This window comes from Diachasma alloeum, unplaced genomic scaffold (genome assembly GCF_001412515.2).
Source record: "Diachasma alloeum isolate Michigan unplaced genomic scaffold, Dall2.0 Dall_scaffold_00360, whole genome shotgun sequence".
Lineage (NCBI taxonomy): Eukaryota > Metazoa > Arthropoda > Insecta > Hymenoptera > Braconidae > Diachasma > Diachasma alloeum.
Window position 1 is genome coordinate 270,616 of NW_021680499.1, and position 23,196 is coordinate 293,811.

General features: G+C 38.2%; 3 protein-coding genes across 4 annotated transcripts in view; 2 read left to right on the forward strand and 1 right to left on the reverse strand.

The window, feature by feature from the left end:
• Positions 1–3,545: 3,545 nt before the first annotated feature.
• LOC107041272 (organic cation transporter protein) lies at positions 3,546–10,765 on the forward strand. 2 transcript variants are annotated; one of them, XM_015261745.1, is made up of 8 exons: positions 3,546–3,972; positions 4,056–4,379; positions 5,781–6,028; positions 7,000–7,262; positions 7,417–7,774; positions 8,956–9,206; positions 9,316–9,491; positions 9,562–10,765. In XM_015261745.1, exons 1-8 carry the CDS (start codon positions 3,829–3,831, stop codon positions 9,835–9,837), a joined length of 2,040 nt encoding a protein of 679 aa, XP_015117231.1. In that variant the 5' UTR covers positions 3,546–3,828; the 3' UTR covers positions 9,838–10,765. The 2 variants fall into 2 exon arrangements, with proteins under 2 accessions (XP_015117231.1, XP_015117233.1); XM_015261747.1 differs by having other exon boundaries at positions 8,956–9,197.
• Positions 10,766–10,800: 35 nt separating this feature from the next.
• LOC107041273 (mediator of RNA polymerase II transcription subunit 31-A) lies at positions 10,801–12,589 on the reverse strand. Its single transcript, XM_015261748.2, has 3 exons — positions 12,260–12,589; positions 12,077–12,166; positions 10,801–11,315 (listed from the first exon to the last, which is right to left on the reverse strand). Exons 1-3 carry the CDS (start codon positions 12,324–12,326, stop codon positions 10,999–11,001), a joined length of 474 nt encoding a protein of 157 aa, XP_015117234.1. The 5' UTR covers positions 12,327–12,589; the 3' UTR covers positions 10,801–10,998.
• Positions 12,590–14,384: 1,795 nt separating this feature from the next.
• LOC107041294 (lysine-specific histone demethylase 1A) overlaps positions 14,385–23,196 on the forward strand; it is a 271,727-nt gene continuing 262,915 nt past the window's right edge. The window contains exons 1-9 of the mRNA XM_015261784.1: positions 14,385–14,538; positions 14,601–14,823; positions 14,889–15,040; positions 15,106–15,384; positions 15,815–15,991; positions 16,373–16,630; positions 16,722–16,859; positions 17,049–17,122; positions 17,706–17,854. Coding sequence (XP_015117270.1) covers positions 14,515–14,538; positions 14,601–14,823; positions 14,889–15,040; positions 15,106–15,384; positions 15,815–15,991; positions 16,373–16,630; positions 16,722–16,859; positions 17,049–17,122; positions 17,706–17,854 — 1,474 coding nt within the window. The 5' untranslated portion in view covers positions 14,385–14,514. The remainder of the gene's footprint in view (positions 14,539–14,600; positions 14,824–14,888; positions 15,041–15,105; positions 15,385–15,814; positions 15,992–16,372; positions 16,631–16,721; positions 16,860–17,048; positions 17,123–17,705; positions 17,855–23,196) is intronic.

A 23,196-nucleotide genomic window follows, 5' to 3' on the forward strand; every position in this document is an offset into this window, starting at 1 on the left:
GATAGCTAAATTTTCGTCATGACCTTTCTTGTAGCACTCAATTTGCTCTAGAAAAAAGGTTATTATGAAAATTTCATTATCTCCTTTAGATTCGGAGATATTCTTCAAAAACTGAACTAAGAGATAAGTCGACTTGAATTTCAATCGAACGCTTTAAACTTAACATAAACTCTTAGGATCGGAACATTGGGATATTTCATGGTAAATATGAATATGACGCTGGCTGAAGGCCCTCGAGGGATAGCCAGTTGTAAGTTCTCGGACTTGCAACGAATTCCGTTAAAAATAAAATAAATAAATATGAATGTGACATGAGAGATCAAAATTTTGGGATATTTCATGAAATTTAAAATGTGAATATGGGATTAGAGGGATATTTCTTAATATTTTGCACCTAACGGCTTGACATTCTGGAAACTTTTGGTGATAACTCGGAATTAACTAATTGATTAATAATTAATAAGGACAGACCAGGCAATTGAAATTCATTTTTCCATTATTTATTGAGGCCAATCGGAATTTATATTCTCATCTCAGGGAATACTGCCCCCTCGCAGCCCCATTTTCGTCGTATTCTTCGTTTTATTAATTCAACTCAGGGTTATTTTCATCGAATGTAAAAAAATCATGGAAATAGCATTGGAATACATCGACCATATATTTTGTTAAATTGAATGGAACGTATCCGAGTGAAGCGTTTGGTGGTAAAAGCAGTGATCAATAAGACCACTCTGTGCCGGCACGTATACTTGTTTTATATACGAGTGAACAGTGCAACGAGGCACAAAACCCCAAGGTAAATACAATTCCGGGAGGAATGATAGAGAGAGAGAGACGGACGAGGAGAGGAGAGTTCCTCGACCCAGAGGCAGTGCGACGTTATCCGACATCGCGTACGCCGTTGTATGTACACTGAGGAGACACGAGTGGCATTATGCTCGCCGACACCCCGTTGCCTGTTCCTGGGCTTGCTCGATGTATCAATGTTTTGTGAATAAAACATACGCGAACAGAGCAAGCGCAAAATTACCAGGACTAGTATGTCAGGTGTACCTGGCTGCTGTCAATAATGTGTCGGTTGGTCGTGTATTTATGTCAGTCAGTTTTTTTTTTATTTTTATGGGGTTTAGGGGGATGTGAAAATTATTAGAGGCTAGTGAGCCGAATGAATACTTGGAAAACGGATATTTCTCTCTGTATTTAAAAAATCTAAATCGAGTTGTAGTGATGAAAATTTGAGGGTCGAAATTAAGAGTCATAAGGGTCAGATCAAGGGTTACAAAGGTCTCAATAAGGGTCATGAGCTCGTAGGCTCTATCTATATTATTAAAATTCAAATCGACTTCTGGTAATGAAAATTTGGTACTCGAAATTAAGACTCCAAATGAATGGGGGTCACAATAAGGGTCAGAATTAGGGTCATGTGGGTCGTATGGGTTATACAGAGGTCATACGGGAGTGAGCGAGGAGGGGGTGTAGCCCCCTAGTTTTAAAAATATTAATAGCTCATTGAATTTCCAATGAAATTTGATAATTTTTTTCTCCATAGAACGCAAAATTGTTTTACTTTGTGATGAGCCTAACTGGCTTCTATTGATACATTTATTCCTGAATTATGAACATTAGAAAGAAGTTTAGTGTTCATTTTGCTGTGCCCTCCCCTACACTGTAAGAAAATTTTGTTTGGAATGACGTGGGAACATTTGAAGAATTGCATGCTTAATCCACATTATTCAAATTAAATTTTTAAAAAATACTTCATGGGGACATTGCAATGATGGAAATGTAAGTTTCCAATTTTTTGTGTTAAGATGACTAAATATAGTCCAATTATTCCGAAATAACGGTATAAGGTTTAGATTTTATTGAAATTCCCCCACGACAAATCTATCGAATTTCATCGTTTTTTGCCCACTGAATGTAGACTTTAGTAATTGCTATTTGTCGATACCAATTTAACAACGTGTGAAATAGTTACCGAGGTATTCTCTTTTTAAATCATTTTTTCGACGATCATCATGAATCAAAAAATTTGTTCCAATTCCCTCTTGACCGAGTTCAAGACGGTGATGATAGCATTATTCTTTTTCCAGTTACAGCCTGGAACAATCAGGTTTTTATGTTAGACCCTTATGGAAGCCGGTTGTTGGTCACGATGATTCATAAATTGTACTAATCATTGCCAGCGCCAGACGTGTCCATTCGGAAGCGTATTGCTGATTTATTAGCAAAAAATAATTACGCGGGAGCGAAAGAAAAGCGATTACTTGTGCAATTATTTCATAAATCATTTTCAACAACACAATTCTAGAAGTTTTTTTTGTTCACAGGCGGTTTCTTAACGGTTTTAAATTGTTAATGATGAAATATTGAAATAACTGAGAATCGTTAATGTCAAGATGCTAAAATTATTGCAAAATGTGAGATAACTCAGGGTCACATGGGCTTCCAATGGAATCTCTGGTGTTTAACTACAAACGTTAAAGCCTGAGAATCGCTGAATTTCAGAGTTTTGTACTCACAGAATTTCATACCGGCGAATCCCCAATAATTGCCCGGAGAAAAATGTTGAGAAAAATTACCGAACAGTATTTTTTCACTCTATATCGGGGAAAAAAGGTGAGACGAATGGTAAATTTTTCTCCGTTGGGCAGGGAAAGTTTACTGAACGTGAGGATAATTCGTGCCGAAATTGTAAAAATTACCTTGCATTTCATCAAAAATGATTCCTGTGATCGTGAATGATTGCTCAATATTGCGTTTAATTTTTCTGTAATGGTGAATGATTTTTACCGATCGCGTTCGGTAAAATTTCACTTTCATTCGTCCCCATGACCCTCAGGGATGCAAAAAAAAATACCCTACCGGTGTGGGAAATTTTACTGTACAAGAAGATAATTTCTGCATCTATAGATCTGTGTTGGAGGAGGGGAACAAATCGTAAAATATCCTCTACAATCAGGCATTTTTATTGAATTACGTTTCGCTCTCCGATTTTCTAGGTAATTTCTATCCAATTCCTAACGTTTTAGGGCTTAACGTTTGCAGTTAAACCCTAAAAATTAGTAACGATGACACTATAAAATAGTGATAATGAATTTCAGAGTTTAGCACTCGCTAAATTTCACAATGACGAGTCCCCAATAATTGGGAATAAATTTCTGAAAATCAGTGACATGTCCCTGAAATTCACCTCTTTTGATCTCTGAGATTATAAATATCCCCTCTGCGAATAACAATGAGCCACTTGTCTCATGAGACTGCGATTCTATAAACCCCTAGTCCACCACCGGAAATGGACTTTTAATAGCATAACGGGGTCATTCATTTCTAATTGAGGAACCGACCGAGAATTTAATCGAAATATTCAGGATGGTATGGCGACACCATCGAATAAGCCAATGAGCGATCCACATCCGGAAGGCGCGCGCTTTGGAGGCAAGCGCGGTAATTGAAATTGTACGATAACTATGGTCTTTGGTCTCGCACACAACTCATCGCCACAGAGCGCAGAGCTTTGTCACACCGCGTGTGCGGTCCCTCAGTCTGAGGACTTCTCGTTTCATTCGGTGTAGACTACCCTCGCCGGACAAGCGTTGACGCTCCTACTCGACGGGAATACAAGTCACGAGTGAGTGAGTGCGGGAGTCGAGGAGACGTTGTCGATCATTCTTCGGTTGTCGGATGGATAGCATCGGCTGAATCACCCATGATTTTTTAAAATTAGTTCCGATAATTTCGAATGACTGAAAGATGTGAGTTTCTCCGTGAAGTTGTGAATTTTCTCTAATTTTAGTGAACATTGTGCCACAATTAGTGGAATTACAAATGATTAAAATGTCGACTGAGGAGACTAGAGTGGGTTGTTTCCAAGTGCTGCTATTATTCCTACTCGCAATAAATTGCATTATCGTTGCAATGAGTCACGCATTACCCGCATTCCACAATTACACCCCTAGATTTTACTGCGAGGTAATTCAACGCTCGTTTTACTTCAGTTGAAACTAAAATTGTTGGTGTAATTTTTTATCCAGCTTTTACGATCATGTTTTTAGAGTTCGGATCAGGGCAATCGGAGTTATGGATGCGTGCGTGGGGAGGAACGCGAGAATTCAACGGCTGCAGTGGGAGGAGGGGAATTTTGCCAGACTGAGTACATATTTGAGGCGGATCGAGGAGAGAAGAGCGTGGTTACTGATTGGGGGCTCGTTTGCGAGAGGAGTTATCTCAGGGATTTGGCTAATATTGTTTATTATGTGGGGGTCTCGATTGGCGCATTGATCGCAGGGGTTGCTGCGGACAGAGTTGGAAGACTTCCGGTTCTTGCGGTATGTCTGTATGCGCAGGGCACTATGGCCGTGGCTACTTACATTGTTCAGGTAATTTTTGAGCTTTTAGGGAGGAGGTTGGAACGCGGAGATGAGAACGTTGTGATTTTCAGGGACATGTCACTGATTTTCAGTGATCCAGCCGTAAGGCCGTAAGGATATCCAAGTATCGTTTACAGTTTGGTACTGGCCACACTATAGATTCAATAATTTTCAATCATCAAATTTGTAAATTGAATTGCGTAAGGAAAATTTCAAAGAAATTGTGAAGATTCAGCGTCATTCAAATTACATTTTGCCCTGAATTATTATTTTTTTAAACATTCGTTGTTTATGAATTATTTATGGAAAATGCTCGTAATTTTTCAAAAACTGCAATTTTTAAATTATTTAAAATCTTCCCTGAAAAGCTCTGATGTTTGATTACAAAAATCGAAAAACATTTCTCTGGGGAAAAATTAGTCAAAGTACTTGGATATCCTTTGAGGGGTTATTCACTAGTGAGTTCACTGTGTCACTACAGATTGAAATCAAATGAAATCAGTTCTGAAACCACTTGCAATGTGCAAATCAGCGAGACGAGAAATTTAATTTTGAAATGTCTGGGAAAGAAAGGAACATTTACTATTGATTCAACACCCGTTTTAATGAATATGGCTTACCGACTCGCAACAATACGAAAAAAAACTATTAAAAAAGCGAATCAAGAGAAACTGGGGCAAAATGAGAATATGGGGCGAATTGAGATGACGGAATTACAGGACTTCTGTTTTTTTCTTCTTTCAATGAGACAAATGAGTTCAGCGCTTTTTTCCTTGTAACGTCATATATAACAGATCAAAATGAAAAGGAAATTTTCAATAAAAAGGAATCTTATTTTTAAGAGAATCTCTAATCGTCGTTATCAGAAATAATTTAATTTTTATGGAAATGAGAGACTTTCAAATCGATACTTTCAAATAATTTGAAATCACTTTAAAATCACGTTGAAATCACGTGAAATCAGTAATCATTGTGTCACGGTATTCGACAGTGAATGACCCCTCGAACCAAGCAGTATAGTATATTTCGATACGAGCGCGTAAAAATGTTTTTTACTATTGCTCAGTTTTTAATGAATATCTTGGAATTTGAGAGAGATTTAGTAGATAGAAATATGGACGCAAAGTCAGAATTCCCTCCCGCTTCGCGGGAGGGAAATGGGCACTTTGTGCTCGCTGTTGCGAAAACAAAATTTTTGTCATTCTCTTTTTTGCAGCCCTTAATTCGATCTACAAAAAAAATTAATATGAAAATTTCCATATCTCCCTTGGATTCGGAGATATTCCTCGAAATCTCAGAATTGAGAAGAGCTCAGTTGACTTAAACCTTTTTACCGCATCGTGACTTCTTAGAAATCTATCACTAATTTTTGGGGATCTGCCTATCAATAAAATGACTGCATAATATCAGAGTTACCCGGTCTTCCTGGGTCTTCGCGGCCTGCAAGGGATATTCGCCCAAGGATTACACTCCGCGACATACGTTTTAATTCTGGAGTTGTTCCCAACAAAGTTCAGAACACTAATATTCACTGTGATGGGAATAGCCTGGTCCCTGGGATTACTACTCTTAGCTGGCCTCAGCTATATCATCCTGGACTGGAGGATTCTGCAATTGGCTGTTTCCGTGCCCACAGCCATTACCGTCCTCTACGTCGGGTAAACAATCATTCCCATTTCCAAAGTTTATACCTCGTCTCTAGAATAATACACCGATAAAGGGGTTTATTTACTGTCAAGAAGGCTTGCTAATTGTTACCAAATACCATGATTGAATAGTAATTAACGAATGATTCAGTTGAGAGGTAACGCGAGGTCAAATAAGGGGCCCTATCAGCTCAACTGAGTTAATTACTGACAAATCGTTATTTGATAAGAAGAAATCAATGCAATTTTTCAAGATATTTTTCAGGTGACCAACATTGAATTAGATTTAGAGAAAAAAAATAATGAAATGTCAAATTGTACTGAAAATTCAATGCTATTCCAAATTTTTGAGCTGGAGGCAGACAAGAATTCTCCAAATCACTTGAATTTTCGATTCAATTCAATTCAATCCCATTTAAATATCTGTTTAAATTTGTAAACGTGTTTTTTTATTTTACATTTTCCTCAGACTTTTATATCTTCCACATAATGATAATAATTTTTTTTCTTTCGTATGTAATTTTCATATTCTGAAAAAGATTGGCAACGATCATTGAAGATGATATTTTCAAAAAATGAAATAAAAAAATACTAAATATCGTTGGATTATATTGAATTGCACTGAATTATTGAAAGGCTGAAAGAATTATGATCATGTCCCCCACATCCCTCTTGGGCAAATATGGATATAAATACATAAAAAATTGTCTTCATATTTATAATCATATTCCCAATATTCGCATGTCCACTGTATTCGATATTTCCCTCTCTTCCCCCCTAAATTATCCTGAATATAACGCGATTGATTACCTGAATTTCCGCGATTTCTGGTAATTTCCATGAAATAATTGAACTGAAATCTACAGTTTCGAAATTAATTGAAATTTACCAAGAAGTTGGAAATTTCAGCAAGAAATTTTGAACAAATGTAATAAATAGACTTTGTTTTTATTGTATCCTTAACATCAATGTTCATTACGAAGGATTATCCCCGAGTCGCCAAGATGGTTGCTGGCCAAAGGAAAAACCACAGAAGCTGACATGGCACTCGAGAAAATTACAAAATACAATGCCTGCTGTTGTGGTGGCAAAGTGCGTAGAGAACTAGTAGCCGATAACAGTGAGAACACAACACCTGTCAAACCAACACGAAAATCTCAGGTTTTTTCTGACACGAAAGACATAACTGAAAGCGAAGCTGTAAATCTGCTAACGCCAACTAATTCAGCACATCGAAATTCCCGAAGTAAATTTATCTTCACTTTACGATCCACTTGTATTTTTTACCGAGAAACTCTTACGACTTTTCTTACATGTTCATTCTCCCGACTTTATTGCCACGTTGAAGAAGAGTGTTTTTTCATGCTTTATAAAATTATATTGACTGTGAAACCCTGCAGGAATCAGTTTACGTGCTATTTCGGAGAATCTGGAGAAACGACTATCGAATTTAACACCGGAAACGTCGGCTGAGGGGAATAATGGGGAGGTGGAGTTTGGGGAGTCATCTACGTCTCGGAGTAATCGAAATTCTAAGGCGTGCACTGATGAGACAATTGTTAATGATACTGGAAATGGGGGGGAATCGAATGATGCCACTTCGATCGAAGTGGACATTAAACCGATGGAAAACCACTTGTCTGAGGAGAGTCAGGTCAACGAGGACGAAGAGACTGAGAAACTATCGGGGATATCTGAGTCTTCCCGATCTACTAATCTGTTCTTTATCAAGTACAGCGGTGTCGTTGCATTACAATGGTATTTTTCAAAAATCGTTTAAAATACTTCATCTTCACATGGAGAAAATAGTTGGAGTCGATTTTCGGTAATTTTTCACCCTATTTCGAGGGTAATTTGTGCCGAAACTGTGAAATTTACCTTGCATTCCATCAAAAATTATTCCAGTGAACGTGAATGATTGTTCAATTTTTCTGCTACGGAGAATAATTTTTGCATCCGCAAATGTGTTTTTTTTTACCGAACGAATCGTAAAATATCCTCCACAAACGGGTATTTTTCCGTTGAATTACATTTCACTCCACGATTTCTTTTCGTACAGCAAAATTTGCCACGATTTTCTAGGTAATTTTTATCCAACTTTTCCCTCCCTGTAACAATTAATTGGGACATTTCGTGAAATACGAATCCAATATTTTCATTCCAAAATTCATATTGATTGAATGGTTGCACCTCCAATATTATTAGGAAAAATTACAGGTATGACTTTCACATGTATTTTGCAAGCCCCGATCATACCATTCCGATTTATTCCTCATCCTTTACATTGCTCAAATTTATAATTTCGATAAATATTAACTGAAATTAATTACCATCATTTTTTTTTAAATTATCATTTCAAATAAGTGACCACGTTTTTGGAATAACTAACGAATAAATCAATCAGGACCCACACCGAGGGAGTGGCAGCCACTTCCTCGTAACACATTTTTTCAATCTAACAACAAGAAAACTATCGAAAGAAATTCAACGGGACTTGCTGAATTAATTAATTTAGTGTCTCCGAGGGCCTATAATTTATTGTTCCAAATTACATGGAAAAAGAATCGTCGTAAAAAGTTCCAAGATGTTCTGAAAATTTCTACGATTATTTAGAAAATAATGAAATATGGAAGAACAAGAAAATACAAATGCAGATTGATTCAGAAGTTCTAGAAAATTCTGGGTTTTCCGCAAAATTTTATACTCTTATTTTTGACTTGACACCTATCATTCCAACGAAGCTTTCGGGAAAAATCCGATAATTTTAAAGTTCTCGGGGTAATACAACTGACAATTGTTCTCCAACATTTCTCTCCTTGTAATCCTGCTTTTGTCACTGTGATATTTTTACCTACAATATTCGGGGTTCACCCAAAATCAATGTCCTCATCAATAATTCAACCGGAAACCCACTACTAATCCCAATAATTCGCTTACAGGTTCTCGACATCCCTGGCAAACGCAATTGTATTGAAATCGCTGCCAAATTTATTAGAAAATCGACACATAAATTTTGCCGTTGGCGGTATAATAGAACTCGCTATTTACCTAGTCATCTATTTTATTTTGTCACGGCACGGAAGACGTTTACCACTGGGTATTTTTCAGTCCCTCAACAGCATGATTTGCATCGTGATAGCCGGGCTGGTATTCCTGCCTCGTCTAACGGCATTTTGGATTGGTACGCAAAGTGCGTGAGCGTCTCTAAATATTTTTTCGTGTTCCACTGTTTATTCTCAATTTTTAAATCGTTTTATATAATCTCAGTAAATTTATCTAATAATTCTTCTTACCCTCAGGCATTGCGAGAACGACATTACTGCTGTTGGGTAGAGTAACGACTACGAGTACAGTGGGTACAGTTTATTTGTACACCGTTGAGATATTTCCAACTGTTTTACGAGCTACTTGCTTAGGTGTTTTCACTGTTTTTGGTACGATTGGTTACCTCGGTGCACCGTACATCAGTGCTGTGGTGAGCATCAATAACAATTTACGGGTTATTTTAAAACGTTTTGGATGCTTTAAGTGATTATAAATTGCAGGAGCATTGTGTGCCCATGGGGGACTTTATGCTGGCGGCTTTGCTGTGTCTCATTGCTGGGCTGTCTTGTCTAGTTATGCCGGAAACAGTGAGCAAGGCACTACCGGATACTATTAAGGACGCGCAGAGATTAACTATTGGGGAGGATACTTGCAATGCTAATGGACGGGAGGATGCCGCCGCTGAGAGGGAAATCCTCAGGGAAAAATTGTTCTCCGAGGATTGGGTCGATGCTGGCAATGGAATTATCGTTAATTTTACGGAGAATAAAAATTGATTGGGATGAGATGGCGGAGGTTTGCAGGGAAGTGGTGAAGAACTGGAAATTAATGGGCTCAGGAAAATGTCGAGACTCTTTTTATGAGAAAGATTTTGTGATGAATTGGTTCGCAAATTTAAGGATGTTTTTGAGGATATCCTAGTACCTTTGCAGTTTTGTATGGAGAATAGCATAGGGGACATTAAATATTACGCGACACGATCAGGGGGGGGCGGGGCGACAATTGTCGTGTTGAATCAATTCACTGGGGGAAGAAAAAGGTTTTAACCAAAACATGATAATTGTCGTAGTAGTTTCTCTCGTGAGACATTTATATGTCTTTCGGGTAAATTCATTCGTTTCACAGAGAATTATATGAGACTCCGGTTTTATCTAGTGAATGGTATTGAGTAGTTTATATCTTTGTCCAATAAACAATTAATTTCCATGGAACAAATGATAATTTCAAGAGGAAACTACAATTTTCTTGCAGAGAACTTGTGTTGTGCTATTGTTTTATTGACAAGAGAATGAAGTTTAGTCATCCAATGTTGAAGGACAAAAATCATTGCAAACTTGGTAACTTGGAGTGTAATGGGGTATCATTGAAAGGTCTCAAGTTTGACAATAAATTTTCAAAAGAATAATTTTAATAAAAAAAACTGAGCGAAGTGCTTGGATATCCTTGAAATAATGTCAATATTTGAAAACGGTTGGAAGGGCTAGAAATTTTCACCACTCCAATACTGTTTTGTACATATCTTCGTTTTAAGATGCTTGATGGACCAAAATATTTTCTACTAATAATGCATAGACTTTGTTCCTATTGTAGACTGAGTAGAATTCCTTTCTCTATGTGATGATGTTCGAGTTTAATTTATTCCGAAGTAAATTCCTCTATTAAAGCCTTAAGATTATGCGCACAAATGTCATTATCAACGTTGAATATATTGTTTACGAAGAGAATAATAACCATTGAGATAAAATGAGGAGAAATATTTATTACGTGATAAATATAAAACCATTTTACTTGAGATCTATCACAGCTAAACCGCTCGATCCAACTGTATGAATATGTTCGGAGGAAGGAGAATTGTCTCTGGGGCAGTAAGATACAGGAGGTGAAGTAATGCGGGTGCTTGGCGAGCGTCATTCACTTGAGTTTGGCGTTTTTGTTTATCAGGGAACTTTAGGTTGAGCAATTCCATTGTTCTGGGGATTTACGTGCTGGGGCGTTTGCTCAGCTGCCTGCTGGAGTAATCTCGTTCTACGACGAGTGTAGTGCTGCCAGAGGAGAATCTGCTGGTCGTCGATGAATTTTGTACACTGGGAATTCACTACTTCACGCCTGAAGTGCTCGTACTGGAGGAGATCCAGGAAGTAGAGACACATTGGGTATTTTAAGTACTTTGCATACTCGGGTTCTTTCCAGTAGAGGAGGTACTTGAGGTAGTTTATGAATGTTGAGTCCTTGAAGTAACCACGTTGGGCTAGAACTGAGGAAAATGAGGAGAAAACAATTAATTGTTGAGGACTGATTAGGTATTTTGCTTCAGACGAGTGATATTAGACTATCAAATTTTTTTTGACTGAAATTTTTGGTACATTTTTGGAACCATTCATCACGTTTTAGTTACACCCAGATTTCAAGGAATTTTGTCATTAAAAATTGAGAATTCCATAGGAAAATCTAAAATAACTGTAAATTTTAGTTCAATTATTCCATGAAAATTAATAGATATCGAACGGGATATGTTTTATAAGTTTCCTGGAGGCTTCTTAGCATTTAAAATTTGAAAATGTTAGATCATGTTGGGCAGAAAGTGAAAGAAATGGCGAGAAAACGAATGGACTGAGAATTCTGCTTAATTTTCCTCGTTTTAGGATGGTGCATTCATCTTAAAAACTATTGATCCTAATAAAAAACATTCAAAAGAAAAATGTTTTACATTATTTTCTTCTAGAATTATTCATCACGACATTAATATGACACTAAACCAGGTGTTATGAATAATCTATTCTGTTGCGTAAACTCAAATATAATTTTTTGTTATTAATCGCTTATTATTGTACTAATTTGATACTTGGCGAGCTGTCAAAAATAAACTGATTATGTTTTTGGAGTTTACAACTCGTCTTTCGAGCCTTCAAATTGAATCTAGACTTTTTGAGATTACTTTCGAAACTACGTTTTTACAAATAAGTTTATTTGATTGAAATTAATCCTTTAACTTAGTTAATGAAAATCAATACTTACAGTTCAAATAATTAGGATTTGCCAAACACTGAACAAATTCGAGTTCCACTTGAAAACGCAAACGCTGCTGATCGTCAGTTTCTGGTACACCTGAGAAACAAAGTAAATTCATTGTAGACTCCAAACGCTCGATTGTTTGGATATTTTTTATCATAGACTACAACGAAAACATAACCTACTCACCGTTCATCGCAATGTATGATGGCTTTCGGCCTTTCAACAGACTCGGTGGATCATCCAAACGACTCATATTATTCCACCACCGATGGCAACTGTCTTCTGTTCACGTTTTCCCCTCGTTATAATGGCAATTCACTCATTTGCGGGATATTGTAATTAGTGAAAATGTCTAAACAGCCCAGAACACATTATCTGGGCACAGAAAACCAGATAACCCGAAAGATCTAGCAACGAGGCACCAAAAACAATGGGGGGGGGGTCATTTGTACCATCTATTTCGTTTCGGACCCGTTCTAAGGAAAATGACAACAGTACAGAATCCGGTGGAACAGATGGGCACGGAAATTTGCGGACACATTTCCGGATGGGCAGATTCTGAGAAGGTGGTTGAAAAGGGCTCGGTATTGGAGAAATTTTCAGGAAATGATTTACCAGTCGACATGTTTAGTGCAGCGGCACGGTGAAAGATGGCGGAATCATTTTCATTTCAAGCGAAATTGCTAACCGAATCGAACGGGCCATCGGGCAGTAGAATAAAATGAGTTGAATCAGCCAGTGGAAAAGTATATGAACTATTAGCAACGAGAAAAAGATTTTGTACGGTGCATATAGAAATTACGACAATCTTTTGAACGGTAATGATCGATTTTGGGCAATTTTTTGCGCGCACTCGGAGGCGCCAGAAATGTCGAAATAAAAATTATTTTCACCGGGGGCCAGGATCTTGGATTTTTCCAGGGGGATAGTCGACTTACGTCAAAATAGAATTTTTGAGCCGGGCGAACGTTGATTCCAACTATTTAAGCGACGAGCTATTCAAAACTCTCAAAAGTATGTGGAAAAATTGAAAACTGAAAAAAAAAAATTTTCACCGGGGGCCAAAGTGTCAGATCTTGGATCTTTTCAGGGGGAAAGTAGGTCAAAGGGTCACAAGGGTCACGAGGGCCAAAGTGTTGGATCTTGGATTTTTCCAGGAGGAAAGTCAACTTTCGCCAAAATCGAATTTTGTAGCCGGGTGAACGTTGATTCCAACTATTTAAGCGACGGGCTTGTCAGAACTGTCAAAAGTATGTGGAAAAAGTGAAAACTGAGAAACCGGTTTTTTTGGCCCCAGCCAAAGTTTCTGGTTTTCAGTTGAAAACCAGAGTTGAAAACCCGAGTTTGTAGCAAAGATGTCAGACAAGATATGAATGTTTTTTTGGGCTGAAATGAAAGAGCGGGTCGAGAAATAGCGTGCTAGGGCCTCTAAAGATGGTTTTGAACCAGGGGAGACTCCTAGACCCCAATGTTCTATCCACACTCCTAGACCCCATTGCCCTCCTAGACAATGTTGTCACAACTCTGCTTTTCAATTGAAAACAGACATCATCCTTAGAGACATTTGTCATATTTAGAGGCCCTAGCACGCCATTTCTCGACCCGCTCTTTCATTTGAGCCAAAAAAAACATTCATATCTTGTCTGACATCTCTGCTACAAATTCTGGTCATCAACTCTGGTTTTCAGTTGAAATTGGAATTGTTAATTTACACAATAATAGGAGTGCATTGACGATTTTGTCTTAACTCGCAAAAATCTTCAAACAATTTGCTACCGATTGGTGATAAAATTTTTTGGAAATAATGAAATAGGGGGGATAACGCCTTTTTTTTCAGGGGTGATTTTTCAAAAATTTATTTTAAAAAAAGTACTAACTAGCAAATGTTTTTCATTAACTCGCAATTTTCTTCAAAACTACTTCAATGAGGAAAAAAATAATAATTTGGAATATCTCTACATGAGGGGTTAATTGATCGGATCTGTTCCACCGCCTTTCATACTGTCGCTATTTTCTCTAGAACGTGTCCAAAACGGAATGTATCCGTTACCCCCCAAAATTGTTAACGACGAGTGTAATTTCTCTGAAAAATAATGAAGTAAACCTCAATAATCAGGAATTTATTGTTGAATAAACAATGAACAGTCACAAATATGTTTTTCTTCCTCAAAATAAATTATTCCTCAATAAAAAGTACTTTTTCCAATACAAGTGGCGCCCTCCCTTTGCAATCCCCCGCACGAACCATTCTCCCGCCATTCTCCGCGAGCCCAAGATGGCGCCCAGTGTAAAGACGCCGTAGCCTCACAACCGAGTGTTCCACCACTTTCCACCGACATTTCCCAGTCCAATGCCGGTTTGACGGAATCAAAACAAATATAAAATCCAATACATCAATCCCGTGTGTTACAAAAGCATAATAAACCTCGAATAAGTGCATAATGAGTCGTCGTAAGCGGGCCAAGGTGGGTAAATCACACTCGTGTTGCATTGTACATGCCTAACGAGTGACAACACAATGTTTAAGGTTGAGTATCGAGAGATGGAGGAGAAATACAATCAGCTGGAGGATGAAAATGCATCGGACACATCGGAGAAATCGAAAACTGGCCTTGGTACACCGGAGAAAAAATTGTTGAATGAACAGGCCAAGGTCAGTGAGCCACCAGCTCCAATAGCAGCGACATCAGCCCCCAAAAACGAGGTCAAGGAGGAGGATGAGCAGGACAGCGATCATGAGGACCCTCACGGTGAGATTATCACTAAATTAATTATCTCTGAGATGGAGCATTTTTTTCATGATTCATCTGTGCAGTTAAAGAGCTTCTGAATGGGCTGGAGGGAGCTGCCTTCCAGAGTCGTCTTCCTTTCGATAAATTAACGTCCACAGAGGCTGTTTGCTTCCCCGATATATCGTCTGGACCTCCGCAGACGCAGAAAGTGTTTCTTCACATTAGAAATCGATTGGTGAGTCTTCTGCACATTTCATCTTGGTTTCAGAAATTTTTAATGGTTTTGTTGGTTGATTGCAGCTCCAGTTGTGGCTGGAGAACCCCAAGCAACAGCTGATCATTGAGAATGCTCTACTGGCTATTGAACCACCGTATAACAGCGATCCCGTCCTCACGAGACGCATCCATGCATTCCTGGAACGTCATGGATTCATCAATTTTGGTGTATTCAAACGGTTGAAGCCTATACCAACGAAAAAATTGGGGAAAGTCATTGTGATTGGTGCGGGGATCGCTGGACTCGCTGCTGCACAGCAGATGCAGCAGTTTGGGCTTGAGGTTATTGTGTTGGAAGCAAGAGTGAGTACTTTGTAATTTTTTATGTAAAATAATAGAGGAGGGTGGGGCCAAATGGACGTTTTAGGTTTTTCAATGGTGTTAACTCAAGAACAAATTTATTAATTGACTCCAATTGGGGCTCATCACAGAGGGAAAGAATTGCATCTTTCACAGAAAAAATAATTCCATTTAGTCACAAATTCAATGAGTTATCGAGATTTAGAAGAAGAGATACGTTTCGAACATTAAGTGGCGAAATTTCTCACCAGGGTAACAATCCATATTTTTATGTGGCAGATATTTATTAAATCTTGAGGAGAAACTAGGGGGAAATTGATTTATGTGTATTTTGACAGGAGGATTTAATTTCTGTGGGAATTACTTGGTTCGGTTATTTTACTGAATTGATTGCTGAATTATGAAGTACAATTCATGTGGATTTCTTTCGCAGGATCGTGTGGGTGGGAGAATTGCAACCTTCAGAAAGTCTTCGTACATAGCTGATTTAGGAGCCATGGTGGTTACTGGGTTAGGTGGAAATCCTGTAACGACTCTGAGTAAACAAATTAGTATGGAGTTACATAAGATCAGGCAGAAGTGTCCGCTTTACGAGAGTGACGGACAGACTGTGAGTATTTGTATTAATCTCGAACATTAAGAATAAGAAATTCCAAATTTTTTAGGTGTAGGAAGATGAGGATTTTTCAATTTAGTTGAATTTTCATTCAAAACATGAATATTTATGCCGCATTCTCAATTAACTAAAAATTCAAGAATATATTTGTCTTAATTTTCCCAATTTCTATGAATTTCATGGAATAATTGAGCTGAAATAGTGGATTCTCTATTTTCAAAGATGAAATGCCTTAAAATTTCAGTGAAATCATAGTGATAAAACTTCCTAAGAATTGTATCAGCAATTTCAGCCAAGGACTTTTGAGCATGGAAGTACGATTATCCCTAAAAAAAGAAGATACCCTGTTATTAATGTAATAATTTCTGTCTCCAGGTACCGAAGGACAAAGATGAAATGGTGGAAAGAGAATTCAACCGATTATTGGAGGCAACGTCATACCTCTCGCATCAGCTTGATTTTAATTACATCGGGAATACCGGACAGTCAGGTAATACAACGAGGCCAGTCTCATTGGGCCAGGCATTGGAATGGGTAATTAGACTTCAAGAACAGGGCGTCAAGCAGCGTCAAGTTGCTCATTTCAGCTGCGTACTTACCCTCCAGAATAGACTCATTGCTAATCAGCAACGTGTACGTATGCGCCTTCTCCCCTTAAATTTTCCCAGGGAGTTTTTTCAAAGTATTCGTTTATTTATCTACCCTTTTCCTTGTCAAACCACAGATGATTGCCATTAAGGAGAGACTGGCCGAGCTTAACAAGCAGTACAAAGAGATGACAGAGAGCAAATTACAAACACGAGATATTACTCAGGAGTTTGTACAACGGTCAAAGTTGAGGGATGTCCACAATGCTTGCAAGGTAATCATGAAATTGACTATAATTTATTTTGTGAGTAAAGATTAAATTCTGGGAAAATTTTGTTATCTTTTCTCTTTTTTTTCATTGTTTCCGAAAAATTTGTCAGCGTGAAATTTCTGGGAAGAAATTTTTATAGAAGAAATATAGCCTAGATATCTCGTTTATTAAGGAAATATTGTTGTGTGCTAGGAGTGGGACCAGCTTGCTGAACAGCAGAAGGAGATTGAGGCAAAGTTGCAGGAATTGGAGGCCTCTCCACCCAGGTAATATTTGCAAGAGATTACATTAAATTCATTTTACATAAACAAACAGATAAGGGAATTCGTTCATTGAACATTCTTAACAATTCATTAAATTCAAATGATTACATTCATTTTTATCAAAGCCCCCCTTAATCAATTAATAATACTTCTCATTATTATCAGCGACGTTTACCTGCCACTAAAAGGCTGAATTTGGAATTATTAGTTCTTTCGAATTGACTGAATTCTAATTAAGAAACAGACGTTTAATCGTGCACCCCTGAAGCTAGACGATATTAAATAACATCAATAACACAGCCCAGTGGTTTCAGAAACCATTTATTAATCCAAAATCGCGACCCCGATAGTTCCCTCCCTTTCTAATCATGCCACCCGATACTGCTGTATTTAAAAGCCAATCCAGTAATACTAATGAGAGGCATCAACATCATACCAAATTCATCCCCACATAAATAAGCAGATAACAGAATTCCTTCATTGAACATTCCTAACAATTCATTAAATTCAAATGCTTACAGTCATCTTTATCAACCCCCTCCCCCTCCCCTCTCAATCAACTAATAAAACCTCTCATTATTATCAGCGACGTTTACCTGTCATCAAAAGACCGCCAGATTCTCGACTGGCACTTTGCAAATCTGGAATTCGCCAACGCCACCTCATTATCAAATCTCTCGCTGAAGCACTGGGACCAGGACGACGATTTCGAGTTCACTGGGAGCCATCTGACCGGTAAGTTACAACTCATTCTATACAATGTATTCTCCCCCCATCCTCATTCTCTACCCAAATAAAAGGCACCGAAACGTACGAAAGAGAAGTTTAATAAAAAAAAAAAAAGAAATATATGTTGCACACATGAAGGCAAAACCATTTGGTCCCTAATTGAAATACGCGCGCCTGAAATTAATCTACAATCTCTCGTCGTTAAATTCAAGCCCGTACCGCTAATCGAGGACCGAGGCAAAAGGGCGGCAAAGGTAGATGGAATAAACGATTCGAGTGAGAAAAACAGTGGTGGGAATGAGGAGGAGAGAGAAAAGGCTGGGTGGGAGGGGAGGTCGACCCTGCATACTGGAGGGTGGTGTAATCCATGTTGAGTATTCGTGTAAGGCAGTATGTACTGGGCGCAACATGTATGCGGTACTCTGTTGCACCATGAAGTCCCGTAGAAGATACTGCACCCAGGGGGGAAAAAGATGGTGTAGATAACGCGTGAATTATTCCCGCTTGCTGCATCTCTTTTTAACATTCCCCCCCCCCCTTAAACCCCTCCCCCCTCCGCCTGTACTATAACATCTACTGGCTCTCTCCTTCATTTGAGTCCCTCATCCTGGTCTTGGGGTTACTGGGAAAATTGTCTTCGATATATCTCACCATTCACTGCCCCCCCACGAGTTGACTTTATCAGGCTTATTAAAAACCGATAGTGAGATTCTCTGTAGATTACAGCTGGGTACAATCTTACTATGCGATCTCGCATTGGTTAGGCTTTGGGGTCGTGCTGACAGGAATAATGTGGAAACCATTGCTGATGACATATTTAAGGTTTCAAATGGTGGAGGTGAGGTTAATTGAGCATTTGGATTTTTGATGGTTTTATGAAATTTATGGGAATTGATCATTTTGGGGGATATCATGGATGTGATGGAATGAGAATCTGCGGAGGGTTCTGCATTATTAAATCTGAATGTCCGGACGAAAAGGGACCACTTTGTCGGTTTTTTGTCGGTTCTAGTTATTCACGTTTTGGTCTCAGCAACTCCCATTTATGTTGAATTGTTTTTTTCATCTTCTCCAGCGGGATCAAAGTGTGGGGAATGTTATCAATATTATTAGAGTATACAATAACTCTATATCGGCAAAGTGGTCCCTTTTTATGTGACTTTCACAATGCCGACTCCCTACGAAACTGACTTATTTATTATTCGTTAATCTAATTTTCATCAGGAGTTGTTACAGTTCCCAACTGGAGTCACCCCCCCCCCCCCAGAGTTTACTTTATCAGGCTTATTAAAAATTGATAGTGAGGTCTCGTATACAATAGAGTGGAGTACAAACTCACTATGCAATCTAACATCGGTTACTCTACGGGATTTCGGTGACAGGAATAATGTGAAGCCACTGCTAATGACATATTTAATTATTCAAATGGTGGAGGTGAGCTATTATGAGGAGTGGAGAAAGGTGTTTTTTTATTGAGGATCTCTTTAATTTAGGATTCGGAGTTTTCATGATTTGTTGAAAGTTAGGGGAATTAATCTTTTTTGGGGATGATTGTGTGATGGAATGAAAATCTGCGGACGGTTCATCATTATGAAGTGACAGAATTCAGAGTCATAAACGGGAGGGATTTCCACAATGCCGATTCGCTACGAACGTTTAACTCATTTCTAAATAGCAAAACAAAACCGTAAAACCAATTTAGTTAGTAGTACTGGCCAGAATAGTCTTTAAATCTCTCACAACTTTAATCGCTCTAATTGAACACAATCATTCATCTGTAGAAATCCGAATTATCAATTTTTACAACTTCGATACATTCTAATCAAGAGAAAGATGTTGAATTATATATCTCCGGAGCGGAACGATATCACGCCAGAGCTATAACATACGCCACCGATCTCAGAAATCACTTATCAATCCAAAATCACGTTCTCGACTTGCTGAATACATGTCTAACTGAGAAAAATCGATAATTCCCCCCTGCGTCAACAGAGATTCTATCGCGGTTCATCAAATCATGCTAGATGATTGTATTGCACTTAAAAGCCAATTTGTAGCTCTATTTCCCTCACTAATTGAATTTTTATAAGGAGTTGTTACAGTTCCCAACCACAGTCAACCATACTCTCCCCAGGGTTGACTTTATCAAGCTTATTAAAAACCGATAGTGAGATCTTGTATAGATTAAAACCGAGTGCAATCTCACTATGCAATCTAACATTGGTTTCTCCTCGGTGTCTCTGTGACAGGAATAATGTGAAGCCATAGCTAATGACATATTTAATTGTCCAAATTGTGTAGTAGTAGATAAATTTTTAATTAAAGCTCTACGATTCAATCGATCATTCCGTTTTTTAAAAATTCAGTGCAATTCTTTGGAGTTAATAATTTTGAAGAGATAATTGAGTGATTAAATGCGCTTCTGTAGATGGCTCCACATTATTTGATTTAATCATTCTCTTTTATCCTCGTTTTATCCATTTTCTATGACATTAACTCGCTAAATTGGATTTTTCATTAAGCGGAGGTAGTAATAGGAGAGTGCGGTACTGTCGTTAAACTGCGAGTAGAAATGGGAATAGGGAAAACATTCGATGATGTTCGGAGGGAATGTGATCGGTATATGATAATGATCTTTATTAGTGAAGCACCTAAGGGAGTACAAAGGGTCCAGTTGATGAGATTTTATTGCATTCTATTCTGAATCTTACGATAAGGAGGCAATGTACTACCTAGGTACGATGAATCACTTTTATTTGCCATTCAATTTGGCTGGGGATTCGATTTTCCCCGGGGGTTTATTATTTTTAGGTCTACTATTCTTCTCCAGGAGTTGTTTATGATGACTTTAACTCGTGTTTACGTATAATTGTCCATGAAATTGCTGGCTCTTCATCGCAGTTTATTAATGACAACGGACTAATTGTATTTGCTTTCAGAAATTGAATGCATTCTTTTTTTTTTCTGTTATTCCTTCGGGTTTTATCTTCTTTGAAATTGTTACGGAAAAGCAAACAATGGCACCAGTGATTACACACAATCGTGGCGTGGCAGGAAGACCAGAAGAATGACGAGTTGATGGTTTTTTGTGCGTTTTTGGATTACAAAGTGAAGGTATTTTGGTATTTATCCTCATTTTTGCACGGTTTTCGCAGCATTTGGCCTTGCGAAACCGACGGTTAACTCGCAACTATTATTGTGCGGTTATAGTCAGTGTTTAATGATAGTGGTTTTCGGGGACTGGTGGTAATTCCGGGAATAGTGACACGAGTTGCCCCTTCAACTGTTTGTTAGTTTATATGTACGAGTTTGGGTTTTAGCTCTCAAGACCAAGAGGAGGGAAATTATATGGGGCAGTCCCTTTGGCTGTCTCGGTTTCTCCAACCCCCCTCCAGTGACATTCCCAGCGGTTACGGACGTTTATTAAACTGCACACTCAACCTCACTTCGAAATCCCAGAATGTGTGTCAAGTTAAGTTTTAGTAGTTTCATTCATTTTGTTTTTCGAATGAATTCGAAATTTAATTAAATTCCATCGGACTCCGGAAAACATGAGGGAATTGAAGTCTTTGCATGGACAATAACATCTTACATCAGCAGTCATAATATTATACATTCACTGCACTGAAAAAAATTCTTATTCTCTCTGCTAAAAATTCAAGAAAGTTGAGGAATTCTCATCATCTTGCTCTTCGAAAATTTGTAATTTCATTGAATTCTCAGTGAAATTTCATGATGTTTAATGAAGCCAATCAATGTTAATCATCGATCGATAATTCACTTCTATGAGACATCGAAGAAACTGGAATTGTTGAAATTACTACTAAAATAACCCTTTCATGTCCCCTATTCTTTGGAAATCCATATCCATTTTTCGAACAGATCAAAAAAATTTGAGAAAACGGTTTATTTGAATTCAGTGAATTCAGTGCGGAGAAATGTACACCTTCGTTTAGACAGATACTATCAGAAATCGGTGAGACAGAAGTCCACTGAGATAATAACCATTCCGGTGAATTCTCCCATCCCCCCCCCTGGATAAACTCCTGAGGTTTTGGGTTACAGAATAGTGTATTTAGCACAACCGACGAGGGCTATCGTTAGCCGGTCTCTATTCATAAACTAAACGACTCCTTATCTTGATTAGACACACGTGTTTCACGCAACCGGAGGGTTTAGTCTATGGTCTTGGTCATCTTTCGATCGTTTTCTTTTTGTGAGTAGTTTAAGCAGCAGTTTATATCAAGGGGAGTTTTCTTCCCCTCGGATAATCCTTCTGATTGTATCACAATGGGAAAATCTACCTGGTTTGGATATTTCGGTCAACTTGAGATGAATTTTTGATGGTTAACGATCCTTGATATACAACTGTTGACAAGGATTTATTTCTCCGAGGGCGTTTCATCCGTTGGCTTTCATTTTTTTTTCTTACTCGTTTTAACGATAAACAGGTCGCGCTACTCCTCCTCAAAATAATCGTGGCCCAGTGGTTAGGAAGGATGTCAGAGAATGCGACATGGCATTTGTGTCTTAAATATTTTTGCTTTTTACTGTTTGAGCAAGATGGGATTGAAGATGGAGAAGCAGGCCAATGTTTGAGCTGAGTTTGTAGATACGAGGTTATATATACAAGGGCAAAATTTTTTGAAACGTTACAGGGGCTCGCTGATGGACCACAGATCCAACATTTCAAAACTATTTTCCAGTGGCATCACTAAAAATTGACGAATAAAACATACACCTTGTGTATGTGTGCGCTGGTTTGTTGGCTTTTGCCGGCGCTGGGGTTTACAACTGATGTGATTCTTATCGCTTCTCGCTCTCCTTTGGATCGCTCGCGCGTTTCGCATTCCATTCCGCTTCAAGTCGATCGAAAAGACGAATCGGATAAAAAGTGATTTCGAGACTTTTCAATTACTGAACTGCATTCGAAGGATCATACCTGTGCACTTCGAGCTTCTTCTCTTACTTTTTAGTTTTTGTATGTTTACCTTTCGTTGCCTTTCTTCAGCCTCGGTTTAATTGAATTAAAATGTTGCTAAGGAGATTAACTCCTTTTGAAATAACAAGAAAAAAATGGCAGGGTATTTGAGTTGATGAAGCGCTTTCTGGTTCGCGGGGTGCGTAAAAAAAATAGATACTTCGTAGAATTTTATTACACTGCCAGACCTCTTGTCTTCCCCCACTCTCGTGAATGGTCTTTTGATCTCTGCTGAAGTGACACGAGGAAAAAATTGATAAAAATGTACTTGGAAGAGGAAAAAAATAACGCGGTGTGACTGGCTAGCGCCTAGTCTGTACCATACCAGATCAGGTTTGATATTTTAAAACTTGGAATCCCACGTGAG